At 38.9% G+C, this 14061-nt stretch overlaps 1 protein-coding gene across 7 annotated transcripts in view; it reads left to right on the plus strand.

The window, feature by feature from the left end:
• DDR2 (discoidin domain receptor tyrosine kinase 2) overlaps positions 1–14061 on the plus strand; it is a 169499-nt gene that overhangs the window by 121823 nt on the left and 33615 nt on the right. For all 7 annotated transcript variants that reach the window (XM_005677124.3, XM_005677122.3, XM_013975422.2 and 4 more), the window contains 4 exons: positions 3204–3306; positions 5152–5383; positions 5706–5853; positions 6228–6333. In XM_005677124.3, the coding sequence (XP_005677181.1) occupies positions 3204–3306; positions 5152–5383; positions 5706–5853; positions 6228–6333 (589 nt within the window). The remainder of the gene's footprint in view (positions 1–3203; positions 3307–5151; positions 5384–5705; positions 5854–6227; positions 6334–14061) is intronic.

Genomic DNA, 14061 nt, shown 5'->3' on the forward strand with positions numbered 1-14061 from the left:
CCATGTGGTCGCAAATGACAAGATTTCATTATTTTTCTTATGACTGATTATCATTTTATTGTGTATACTCCATTGTGTATGTATGTACATATACATATACATGTATGTACACACACCCCCCCCCCCCACATCTTCTTTATCTATTCACCTATCAAAGGACACTCATGTTGTTCCATAACTTAGCTATTATAAAGAATGCTACAATTGAAATGAAGGGTAAACATGTAGTTTTGAGTGTGGTTTTCATTTTCTTCAGATAAATGCCCAGAAGTAGAATTGGTAGATCATATGGTAATCATATTTTTAATTTTTTGAGGAACCTTTGTATTTTTTTCCATAGTTGCTACACCTATTTACATTTCTACCAGCAGTACGTAAGCAGTCTCCTTTCTCCACATCTTCGCCAATACTTGTCACTTCCTATCTTTTTTATAATAGCCATTCTGACAGATGTGAGGTGCTATCTCATTGTGGTTTTGATTTGCATTTCATTGATGATTAGTGATGTTAAGTTTCTTTTCATATACTATCCATATGTTGACCATCTATATGTCTTCTTTGGAAAGGAGTTAGTTGAAGAATACTGGCTCAGACAGTAAAGCATCTGCCTACAATGCGGGAGACCTGGGTTCAATCCCCGGGTTGGGAAGATCTCCTGGAGAAGGAAATGGCAATCCACTCCAGTATTCTTGCCTGGAAAATTTCATGGACATAAAAGCCTGGTAGTCTACAGTCTATGGGGTTGCAAAGAGTCGGACACGACTGAGCAACTTCACTTTCACTTTCCAACTATAATTATGAATTTGATAACTTTTTGGCAGGGTTTTTTTTTTTTTTTGGCTTCATTTGTTGTGAAGCTTTGTTATGAGGTGAATAAACGTTTAGTACTGTCATGTATTCTTAACGAATGAACCCCTTTATCACTGTGAAACATCATCTTTATCCTTTGTCTTGATATATTGGATCTGACATTCAGCTTTCTTTTGATTAACTTTTCATGGTATATTTTTTCCATATTTTCTTATAATTTACCTGTGTTTTTATATTTAAAATATGTTTCTTATAGGTTATATGTACGTTAAACTTGATTATTCTTTTTAAATCCACTCTGATAATTCCTACTTTCTAATTGGTATATGTAGACCATTTCTATTTAATGGGAGTATTTATACGGTTAGCATAAAATCTGTATTCTTGCTATTTGTTTTCTATTTGTCCGATTTGTTTCCTTTAATTCTATCTTCTTTTCAACTTTAATTGAATTTTTATGATTCCATTGTATCTCTTCTTGACTTACTATCCATAAGTCTGTAAAAAATATGACTTTAGTGCTTGCTTTAGGGTTTGTAGTGTACATCTTTAACTAGATAAAGTCTACCTTCACGTGATGTTATATCATTTCACGTAGAGTATAAAAAAACCTTTCAACAGGACAGCTTCTATTTTTCCTCTTTTAAGTCTTTGTGCTGTTATTGTCATGCATTTTAAGTTTGTATATGTCCTAAACACAATATATTATTATTTTTGTTTAAATAGCCTATTGCCTCTTAAAGAGATATAAATAACATTAAAAATCATCTTATTTACCATGTAATTGCCATTTTGAACAAGATATTTGCTGTCATCTTTATCTTTGGTCCTCTGATCACAAAGTATCCTTTTCCTCTAGATGTTTTTAAAATTTTCCCTTTATCACCTGTTCTAAGCAACTGGATTATGATATGCTGTAGCATAGTTTTCTTCATTTGTTTTTTCTTGCTTCAGATTATTTTCTTGAGCTTATAATTTTCATCAAATTGAAACAATTTTACACCATTTTTATTTAAATAATTTTCTATCTTCCTCCTTCCTCTTCACAGAATCCATTTACATGTACATCCAGATATTTGAAATTGCTCCATATCTTACTGCTGTTCTGCTTTTGTGTATTATTGCTTGAGTCTCTGTTCTTTCATTGTTTCATTTTGAACAGTTTGTACTGCTGTCTTTATGTGTATTATTTTCTTTCCAATATGTGATTTGCTTTTAATTCCATACACTGTATTTTAGCTCACATATCACGTTTTATCTCTGGAAATTTGATTTACCACTTTTCTATAGCCTCTATAGCTTTCCTTATTTTTTGAACCTATGAAACACAGTTATGACTATTTTGGTGTTTTAAACCATTCTAACTTCTGTATTAATTATGAATCTGTTTCAATTGATTATTTTTTAATTATATATACTACTTCTCTGCTTCTCTTACAGCCCAGTTTTTTAAATTGCATGGGACATATCTATACTAAAAAATTATTCATTGTTTATCTGAAGTTTAAATTTAGCTAAGGATCCTCTATTTTACTGCAATTTGTGTCTTGAGACCTTTAGTCCCCTTGACCTCTCCAGACTCTTTTCTTTGTCTTCTGAGCTCAGGAAATCCTCCAGCCGCTGCCTGAGTTTTCACTCCCTCTGCTACAGCCTGGATGTGCTCATGGAAGTAAGCTGTTGCCATTGTGGAGCTCATATTCTTCGTTTCCTTTCTCTCAGGGATTGCTGCCCTTTGTTGTCTGATTTTCATTATGTTGAAGCCCAATTTTTCATATACTATTCCTGTTTTTTGGTTGTTTTACCCAGGAGAATAAATCTGGACTTTGTTAGTCTATCTTGGCTGAAGGAGGAAGTCCATCTCTAGAGGTTATTATTCTTAGCCAGAGGCAAAAACATGATGCTGATGTGGCCAAAGCCGTGTGTTCAATACCTTTAGGAGAGTTTTTTAAAAACTCTGCTCCATAGTTTTATGAAATCAGCTGTCTAAGGAAAAAAAATGCTATGGGTCATAAAAGGTACCTAGTAATTATGAGGATGTGGACTTAACCACTGTTGGGAAACTGATTAGAAATGCATGTCTGCTAATAAGGAAATGGGGATGGGCCATGGAGTTATTACCAAGTGAAAGGATAAATCAGCACGTCACAGGATTGTCAGAATTTGGACCAAAAGATAGGGTTGACTGAAGGTCAATGATTGGAAAACAGATGCTAATAAGTTTGGAGGCCAATCCAGGAAGAAAAGGCTGAGAGAGTCAGAGTGGTCACACTGGGGTTGCAGAGGGATTTAGCCCCTCTTTCCTGTCCAATAATCAACTGCATTCTGGCTGGGGGCCTCTGAAAATAAAAGTAAAAGCGTTTCCTCTCTTTTCTCTTTGGTGCCTCTTGGTTCAGCTGTATGCCGCTACCCTCTGGGCATGTCAGGAGGCCACATTCCCGACGAGGACATCACAGCCTCCAGTCAGTGGTCAGAGTCCACCGCTGCCAGATATGGAAGGTGAGAATGGGCACCTCAAAAAAACCTGAGTTCTGGGTTGGACAGATGGCTCTCTTGGGGCTTCCCAGGTGGCTCAATGGTAAAGAATCTGCCTGCCAATGCAGGAGATGCAGGTTCGATCCCTGCATTAGGAAGATCCCCTGGAGTAGGAAATGGCACCCCACTCCAGTATTCTTGCCTGGAGAATTCCATGGACCACCTGGCAGACTGCAGTCCATGGGGTTGCAAAGAGTCAGATACTTCTGAGGGACTGCATGGGTTGGACAGAATAACTGGCTCAAGGGGCTAACAGAGAAGGATGATACTTGGTGGGAGCTGGTGGGAATGGGGGAAGACACCATGTGCTAGTCTAGCAACCTCACTCCTAGAGCCTCACCACTTAGGTTGCAGGTTGGTTTATTAACATGTAGTATACTTGCTTTGAACCCCCTTTTTTGGGAGGGGAGGCAAGAATACTGGAGTGGGTTGCCATTCCCTTCTCCAGGGGATCTTCCTGACCCAGGGATTGAACCTGGGTCTCCCTCATTGTAGGCAGACACTTTACCATCCTCTGGAGAAGGGAATGGCAATCCACTCCAGTATTCTTGCCTGGAAAATCCCATGGACTGAGAAGCCTGGTAGGCTACAGTCCATGGGGTTGCAAAGAGTCGGACACGACCGAGTGGCTTCACTTTACACTTGCTTTAGCCACTTTCTTCTCAGCATGAACTACTGCAGGAAGTGGACTACAGTGGTACCTATGGGAAAGTGCAGATTAGGTAGGACACTGGGAGTTAGGAGACCTGATCCTCTTCTTGGTGAGTATCTGTGAAACATCACTCGCAGGAGAAGACATCAAGGACTTAATTAGACATTGAGGTATCTAGCAAATTCTTCCCTCCTCTCAAGGGTACCTTACACTGAAGGGCCATCCTCATCCATAAACAAAATATGGTAGGTTTCTTCTGGTCTAATATCAGGGGTCCTTTAAAGTAATAAACCCCCTTGTCAAAAACTATTTAACTTATTAGAAAATAACCTTCTTCTTGGAATCTAGTTCTTTTGGTGTAAAGTGTTGATCTCTGTTAAAATGGAATCATCCATTTTAAGCCTTCCTATAAACATCCCTATAAACCTTCTCCATGATTTCTGTCTTGGTGTGTGAAAGATGAGAGTGATGTCTGGTAGGGCTGGAAGGGAGTGGCAATGAGTAGGTATCATCTGTGAGAGGAGACACATTCCTGGGAAGAGGGAAGAGGGGAAGAGGGGAAGAGGGTCCCACGATAAGCTTTACAATGATTTCAGTTTTGCGTGCTGGTTGGTCATCCTGGAGGTCATAAAATGAAACCAGATTATTTACTCTTCCCTGACATGCCCTTACTCCTCACTCTCACTATAGGTTTTCATGGCTTTTTGCTGAGCTGCCATGCTCACCCTGCTGGTTGAAATTCCACTGCATTGCACAACCCACACTGCAGATCTAATGATTCCTCCCTCCCCACTCCTATAACTTGATATCCAGGCAAGGAGTGGCTAGCTTTGTTATAACGAATAGAGGGTATGGAGGGTTTCATTGCATGGGACTTCCCTTGAGACCTCTAAATAAGGGTGGGAAGTAAAGGCTACATGTTACAATCTCCTTGGTGGTGAGTGTCTTTCTGGGTTTCATGGTGCCCCAGGGAGAGGGAACTGGCCGCAAGTGGGTATGGTGGTGACAGTCAGACTGGTGGGAAGAGCCCAAAGTGTCCATCTGGACTGGACTCCCAGCCTGCTCTCTCCCTTCAGGACTGGCAGCTGCTTGCTGGGGACTGACAAATAACTGTGGTTTCATGGTTCCTTCCTTTCCCCTAACCCCCATCCATCAAGGCTGGACTCAGAAGAAGGGGATGGAGCCTGGTGTCCCGAGATTCCAGTGGAACCCGATGACCTGAAGGAGTTTCTGCAGATTGACTTGCACACCCTGCATTTTATCACTCTGGTGGGGACCCAGGGACGCCATGCAGGGGGCCATGGCATTGAGTTTGCCCCCATGTACAAGATCAACTACAGTCGAGATGGCACTCGCTGGATCTCTTGGCGGAACAGGCATGGGAAACAGGTAAGAAAAAGAGACATCCAAACCCTGGGATGTCTGGGACCGTATTTTGACTTAGGCTAGAAGAGGAAGCACACAAATTGTCTGTGCAGGTGTATGTGTCTACAGACCTGCCATGCCCTTGTGATTGTGTGACCCAAGATGAAGAGGATAGGGTGGGGGCACAGACAGGGATATCAGGGCTGCTGAGAGGGCTGTGAATGATTCCATTCTGCTCCTTGGATTAAAAAGAGAGGTTCCATCAAAGAGATAATGACTTGGGGAATGAAGAAGAGTCAGCATAACTTCACTGCATCTCCTCACTCTTTCTCTTCCTTCTTCTCAGGTGCTGGATGGAAATAGTAACCCCTATGACATTTTCCTAAAGGATTTGGAGCCACCCATTGTGGCCAGATTTGTCCGCTTTATCCCAGTAACTGATCACTCCATGAATGTGTGCATGAGGGTGGAACTTTACGGATGTGTCTGGCTGGGTAGGTGTCTAAAGAGAGAGAGCTTATAAACTTTATTAAAAACATCAATCCCTGGTCAATAAAGGCCATCAAATCAGAAGGATTTACTTCCACTAAGAATTTCACTGGAATTACTAATCATCCTGGTTAGAGTAAAGAAAGGAATATTATTCATCCATCCAGGGTGTTGTGCCCCACACCCTTACTTTGCTGACTGCTGCTGCAGAGGAGTGCTCCACAGGATTGCTCCTTGTGGGCCCAAACTGAATCCTAGGTGGACACACTGCTCAAAATGGCACTCTTGAAGCCTCAGATCGTTCCCTGGGATAGCTGGTCTAAGCAGCAGGTACATCTCCTTCCCAAAGGCACTGACACATCCGTGTTTCCTTTGGCAGATGGCTTGGTGTCTTACAGTGCTCCAGCTGGACAGCAGTTTGTACTGCCGGGAGGCTCCATCATTTATCTCAACGATTCTGTCTATGATGGAGCTGTTGGGTACAGGTAAATCCTGGGAGACTTTAATCATCAGACTAGGAAAATGACCACCAGAAGAGAATAATACTTTACCATGGGCTGGGAACAACACTCAATGAATCAATCAACTAGCCAGTGTTTATTTAGCACTTATACTAGGCATCATGAGATAAATTTAGATAAAGTAAAATCAGTTCAGTTCAGTTCAGTCACTCAGTCGTGTCCGACTCTTTGCAACCCCATGAATTGCAGCACGCCAGGCCTCCCTGTCCATCACCATCTCCCGGAGTTCACTCAGACTCACGTCCATCGAGTCCGTGATGACATCTAGCCATCTCACCCTGTGTCATTCCCTTCTCCTCCTGCCTTCAATCTTTCCCAGCATCATGGTCTTTTCCAATAAGTCAGTTCTTCGCATCAGGTGGCCAAAGTATTGGAATTTCAGCTTCAGCTTTAGTTCTTCCAATGAACATTCAGGACTGATCTCCTTTAAGATGGACTGGTTGGATCTCCTTACAGTCCAAGGGACTCTCAAGAGTTTTCTCTAACACTGCAGTTCAAAAGCATCAATTCTTTGGTGCTCAGCTTTCTTTATGGTCCAACTGTCACATCCATACATGACTACTAGAAAAACCATAGCTTTGACTCTATGGACCTTTTAATATGGACCTGCTTTTTAATATGCTGTCTAAATTGGTCATAGCTTTTCTTCCATCTTTTAATTTCATGGCTACAGTCACCATCTGCAGTGATTTTGGAGCCCAAGAAAATAAAGTCTCTCACTGTTTCCATTGTTTCCTCAGCTAGTTGCCATTAAGCGATGGGACTGAATGCCATGATCTTCATTTTTTGAATGTTGAGTTTTAAGCCAGCTTTTTCACTCTCCTCTTTCACTTTCATTAAGAGGCTCTTTAGTTCTTCTTTGCTTTCTGCCATAAGGATGGTGTCATCTGCATATCTGAAGTTATTGATATTTCTCCCAGCAATCTTGATTACAGCTTGTGCTTCATCCAGTCCAGCAGTTCTCATGATGTACTCTGCATATAAGTTAAATAAGCAGGGTGACAATATACAGCCTTGATGTTCTCTTTTCCTGATTTGGAAACTGTCTATTGTTCCATGTTCTAACCGTTGCTTCTTGACCTGCATACAAGATTTCTCAGGAGTCAGGTCAGGTGGTCTAGTGTTCCCATCTGTTTAAGAATTTTCCACAGTTTGTTGTGATCCACACAGTCAAAGGCTTTGGCATAGTCAATAAAGCAGAAGTAGATGTTTTTCTGGAACTTTTGGTTTTTTGATGATCCAACAATGTAATGGATGTAGTCTTTATTTGGCAGGAGCTGAGAGCCTAGTTTGGGAAGACAAAGTGAAAGTGAAAGTGTTATTCGCTCAGTTGGGTCCAACTCTTTGCGACCCCATATTCTGTAGCCTGCCAGGCTCCTCTGTCCATGGGATTTTCCAGCAAGAATAATGAAGTGGATTGCCATTTCCTTCTCCAGGGAATCTTCAATAAGATAAAATAATCACAAGGGATACAGTAAATTATAAAAAGAAGGGCTAAATGTTGTAGTATGATAAGGTAGCCATGTTTTTGACCCTCAAAACAGACATGAGGTCTAACACAAATAATAGCCTACTTATGGAGACAAAGGGCCAGAAGAACTAAAGCTACAATGAACTGGACTTATAAAGAAGTTCAGAAAGAATGAATTCCATATATGTAAATGCTTTAGAAATTGTGACAAGAAGGAGACTGTTAAGACTTAACGATAGACAAGGAAAGTTTCTAGGACGAGATGATAGTTGGCGAAAAGGAGGTCAGTAGAGGGAACAAAGGAAAGGAATTGGGGATAAGGACCAGAATGACCTGACTACAGCAGAAGCTAGAACTGGGAACAGCAGAAGGACCAATGGATACTTGAAGTGAACCAAGGGAAGGCCATGGTAGAGGAATATGTTCAGATACAGGAGAAATTTAGGGTTGGGTAAGAGATGTTCCCATCTGTCCCGATTCCAAGTCTTGCCATTCTTCTACCCTAGACCAATAGTTTTCTCTCTGAAGTTGATCTTTGTCTGCACAGGTTGAGCTTGGCAGAGAGGTCTCAGTCATAGTGAAGCCCACACTGCATAATGGAGGTTGTGGGTGGTTGAGAGAGAGAGAGAAATTAGTGAGTCTCAGGAAGAGGACTGTGGAATTACAGCATTTTCATTGTCTTGCTGCTGCTGCTGCTGCTAAGTCGCTTCAGTCGTGTCCGACTCTGTGCGATGTTAGGAATAAACTACTGCCTTCAACTTCCTGATCCCTATCTGAAGACCTGACTCATCAGGATTTCTATTGCGAATCACTTCCTTTCCATCTACTTAGTCATTGTTCTTCCCCCTTTACATAAGTTGGTCTTGGCATCATTTCACTTAGCCACACCCAAATGCCATGAATCAAGGCACAGAAGAAAGCAGAGATCAATTGAATTCAGTTTAGTTTAGTAAATCTTTGCTAATCAACTGTTACTACATGCAAGGAATTTGGTAGGGATTCAAATGTAGTAAAATCATTGATCCTACCTTCATAGTTTATTAGCCATCTGTACATCTTCTTTGGAGAAAAATCTGTTTAGGTGTTCTGCCTATTTTTTTGATTTGGTTGCTTTTCCATATGTCTGTTTTCTATGTCTGTTTCTCCACTGCTGCCCTGTAAATAAATTCTTCAGTACCATTTTTCTAGATTCCATATATATGCATTAGAATACAATATTTATCTTTGTCTTTTGGACTTACTTCACTCTGTATAATAGATTCTAGGTTCATCCACCTCATTAAGACTGACTCAAATGTGTTCCTTTTTATGTCTGAGCAATATTGCATTGTGTCCCACACCTTCTTTATCCATTCATCTGCTGATAGACATCTAGCTTGCTTCCTTGTTCTAGCTGTTGTAAATAGTGCTGCAATGAACAATGGGATACACATGTCTTTTTCAGTTTTGGTTTCCTCAGGGTATATGCCTAGGAGTGAGATTGCTGGGTCACATGGGGGTTTTATTCCTAGCTTTTTAAGGAATCTCCATACTGTCTTCCATAGTTGCTGTATCAATTTACATTCCCACCAACAGTGCAGAAGCATTTCCTTTTCTCCACAACCTCTCCAGCATTTATTGTTTGTAGACTTTTTGATGATGGCCATTCTGACCACTGTGAGGTGATATCTCATTGTAGTTTTGATTTGCATTTCTCTAATAATGAGTGATGTTGGGCATCTTCTTATGTTTGTTAGCCATATGTATGTCTTCTTTCAAGATACGTCTGTTTAGGTCTTTTTCCTACTTTTAGATTGGGTTGTTTGTTTTTATGGCATTGAGTTGTATGAGCTGCTTGTATATTTTGGAAATTAATCCTTTGCCAGTTGTTTCATTTGCTATTATTTTTCTCCCATTCTGAGGTTTGTCTCTTCACCTTGCTTATAGTTTTCTTTGCTGTGCAAAAGCTTTTAAGTTTAATCAGGTCCCACTTGTTTCCTTTTGTTTTTATTTCTGTTACTCTAAGAGGTGGATCATAGAGGATCTTGCTTTGATTTATGTCATCGAGTGTTCTGCCTATGTTTTCCTCTAAGAGTTTTATAGTTTCTGGTCTTACATTTAGATCTTAATCCATTTTGACTTTATCTTTGTGTATAGTGTTAGGAGGTGTTCTAGTTTCATTCTTTTGCATGTAGCTGTCCAGTTTTCCCAGCAGCATTTATTGAAGAGGCTGTCTTTGCCTCATTGTGTATTCTTGCCTCCTTTGTCAAAAAATAAGGTACCCGTAGGTGCATGGGTTTATTTCTGGGGTTCATATCTTGTTTCATTGGTTTATATTTCTGTTTTTGTGCCAGTACCATACTGACTTGATGACTGTAGCTTTGTAGTATAATCTGAAGTCAGGAAGGTTGATTCCTCCAGCTCCATTTTTCTTTCTCAAGACTGCTTTGGCTATTAGGGGTCTTTTGTGTTTCCATATGAATTGTGAAATTTTTTGTTCTAGTTCTGTGAAAAATGCCATTGGTAATTTGATAGGGATGGCACTGAATCTGTAGGTCACATTTGGTAGTATAGTCATTTTTCACAATATTGATTTTTCTTGCTCAGGAACATGGAATATCTCTCCATCTGTTTATGTCATCTTTGATTTCTTTCATTAGTGTCTTATAATTTTCTGTGTACAGTTCTTTTGTTTCCTTAGGTAAGTTTATTCCTAGATATTTTATTCTTTTTGTTGCAATGGTGAGTGGGATTGATTCCTTAATTTATCTTTCTGATTTCATTGTTAGTATATAGAAATGCAAGTGATTTCTGTGTATTGATTTTGTATCCTGCAACTTTGCTAATTTCACTGATTAGCTCTAGTAATTTTCTGATACAATCTTTAGGGTTTTCTATGTACAGTATCATGTCATCTGCAAACAGTGAGAGCTTTACTTCTTTTCCAATCTGGATTCCTTTTATTTCTTTTTCTTCTCTGATTGCTATAGCTAGGATTTTCAGAACTATGTTGAATAATGTTGGTGAACGTGGACAAACTTGTCTTGTTCCTGATCTTAGGGGGAATGCTTTCAGTTTTTCACCATTGAGAATAATGTTTGCTGTAGACTTACCATATATGGCCTTTACTATGTTGAAGTAGGTTCCTTCTATGCCCATTTTTTTGAAGAGTTTTAATCATAAATGAGTGCTGAATTTTGACAAAGGCTTTTTCTGCATCTATTGAGACTGTCATATGATTTTTATCTTTCAGTTTGTTAACATGGTGTGTCACATTGATTGATATTCATATATTGAAGAATCCTTGCATTTCTGGAATAAATCCAACTTGATCATGGTATATGTGCTTTCTGATGTGTTGCTGAATTCTGTTTGCTAAAATTTTGTTGCGGATTTTTGCAACTATGTTCATCAGTGATATTGGGCTGTAGTTTTCTTTTTTTTGTGTTGTCTTTGTCTGGTTTTGGTATCAGGGTGATGGCGGCCTCATAGACTGAGTTTGGGAGTGTTCCTTCCTCTGCAGTTTTTTGAAAGAGTTTTAGAAGGATAGGCATTAGCTCTTGATAGAATTATCCTGTGAAGCCATCTGGTCCTGGGCTTTTGTTTTTAGGGAGATTTTTGATCATAGCTTCAATTTCAGTGCTTGTAATTGGGTTGTTCATAATTTCTATTTCTTCCTGGTTCAGTCTTGGAAGATTGAACCTTTCTAAGAATCTGTCTGTTTCTTCCAGGTTATCCATTTTATTGCCATATAGCTGTTCATAGTAGTCTCTTATAATCCTTTGTATCTCTGCATTGTCTGTTGTAAGCTCTCCTTTTTCATTTATAATTTTGTTGAATTGATTCTTCTCTCATTTTTTCTTAATGAGCCTGGCTAAAGGCTTGTCAATTTTGTTTATCTTCTCAAAGAACCAGCTTTTAGTTTTATTAATCTTTACTGTGGTTTCTTTCATTTCTTTTTAAATTATTTCTGCTCTGATCTTTATGATTTCTTTCCTTATAATTTTTGTTTTCTTGTTCTTCCTTTTCCAGTTGTTTTAGGTGTAAAGGTAGATTGTCTATTTGATGTTTTTATCCTTTCTTGAGGTAAGACTGTTTCGCTATAAACTTCCCTCTTAGGACTGCTTTTGCTGTATCCCATAGATTTTGAGTTGTCGTGTTTTCATTGTCATTTGTTCCTAGAAATTTTTTTATTTCTCTTTTGATTTCTTCAGTAACCTGTTGGTTATTTAGAAATGTATTGTTTAACCTCCATTTGTTTATATTTTTTACAGTTTTTTCCTTGTAATTGATATCTAGTCTCAGTGTTGTGGTTGGAGAAGATGCTTAATATGATTTGGTGTGTGATGTGTGATGTGTGATTTGGAGGTTTGATGTGTGACCCAAGATGTGGTCTATCCTGGAGGATGTTCCTGGAGGATGTGCACTTGAGAAGAAGGTGTATTTTGCATTTGGATGGAATGTCCTGAAGATATCAATGAGATCCATCTCATCCAATGTATCATTTAAGACTTGTGTTTCCTTATTAATTTTCTGTTTTGATGATCTGACCAGTGGTGTGAGTGGGGAGTTAAAGTCTCCTACTATTATTGTGTTACTGTCAGTTTCTCCTTTTATGTCTGTTAGTGTTTGTCTTATGTATTGACGTGCTCCTATGTTGGGTGCATAGATATTTACAATTCTTATGTCTTCCTCTTGGATTGATCCCTTGGTCATTATGTAGTGTCCTTCCTTATCTCTTGTAATCTTCTTTATTTTAAGGTCTATTTTGTCTGATGAGGATTGCTACTGCAGCTTTCTGTTGCTTCCCATTTGCATGGAATATATTTTTCCATCCTCTCATTTTCAGCCTATATGTATCTTTAGGTCTGAAGTGGGTTTCTTGTAGACATATCTATGGGTCTTGTTTTTGTATCCATTCAGCCAGTCTGTGTCTTTTGGCTGGAGAATTTAACCCATTTACATTTAAAGTAATTATTGATAGATATGTTCCTATTGCCATTTTCTTAATTGCTTGGGGTTGATTTTGTAGATCTTTTCCTTCTCTTCTATTTCTTGACTATACAAGTCCCTTTAACATTTGTTGTAAAGCTGGTTTGGTGGTACTAAATTCTCTTAACTTTTAGTTGTCTGTAAAGCTTTTTATTTCTCCATCAATTTTGAATGAGATCCTTGTTGGGTGTAGTAATCTTGGATGTAGATTTTTCCTTCTTTTCATCTTGTTTGTGGCTTCCTTTGCTGTGCAAAAGCTTCTTAAGTTTAATTAGATCCCATCTGTTCATTTTTATTTCCACTACCCTAAGAGGTGGATGCCTTAAGAGGATCTTGCTGTGATTTATGTCAAAGAATGTTCTGCCTATGTTTTCCTTTAAGAGTTTTATAGTATCTGATCTTACATGAAAAAGTGCTCAACATTGCTTATTATTAGAGAAATGCAAATCGAAACTACAATGAAGTATCACCTCACAACTGTCAGTATGGCCATGATTTAAAAAATCTACAAATGATAAATTATAGAGAGAATGTGGAGAAAAGGGAACCAAGGCTAGGAAGAAGAGATAAGGATGGGGAGTTGTTCTTCTTTATCAACATCACCAACACAATGAGCTGCTGAAGATTTTTTAAAGCTGGAGAAGAACATGATGGGAGCTGTGCTTTAGGTAGATTCCTTAAGCTATTCAAAGGCTAGATTTGAATGGAAAGAGAGGATAAGAGGGGGATATATTCTAATTCCAAGTTCAGTCAGATGAAAAGAGTTAAGGACCCAGGCCAAAATGGTGACTGTGAAAATGGGAATGAGAAAGAGGTACTCATTTAGGGACCACTGGATGTGAGAAAAAGAGTTAGATGAAACATGGTAGTCTAGGTAACTAAAACAACGAAGATGACATTTATTCATTCAACAAACATATGCTTATTATATGCCAGGAACTCTCAGTGGATATGGAAGAGAAGTATAGTTGACAGAAATGGGAAATCTAGATGAAGATTTAGTTTATAAATGGATGATGATGGATTCAGTTTGGGTTATTAATGTAAGGAACTGATAGGACATTCAGATGGAAAAATAAGGCAGAAAACTGGAAATATGATTCTGGATGGACCCCAGAGAAAAGATTAAAAAAAATATGATCACAGAGATTTAGACATAATCAGCTTCCACCTCATAACTGAGGTCATGAGATATCTAGTTTGGGTGTGGCTGAGTGAGAAGATAACAAAGTTACCTAATTCAAGTTCTC

This window comes from Capra hircus, chromosome 3, assembly GCF_001704415.2.
Source record: "Capra hircus breed San Clemente chromosome 3, ASM170441v1, whole genome shotgun sequence".
NCBI lineage: Eukaryota > Metazoa > Chordata > Mammalia > Artiodactyla > Bovidae > Capra > Capra hircus.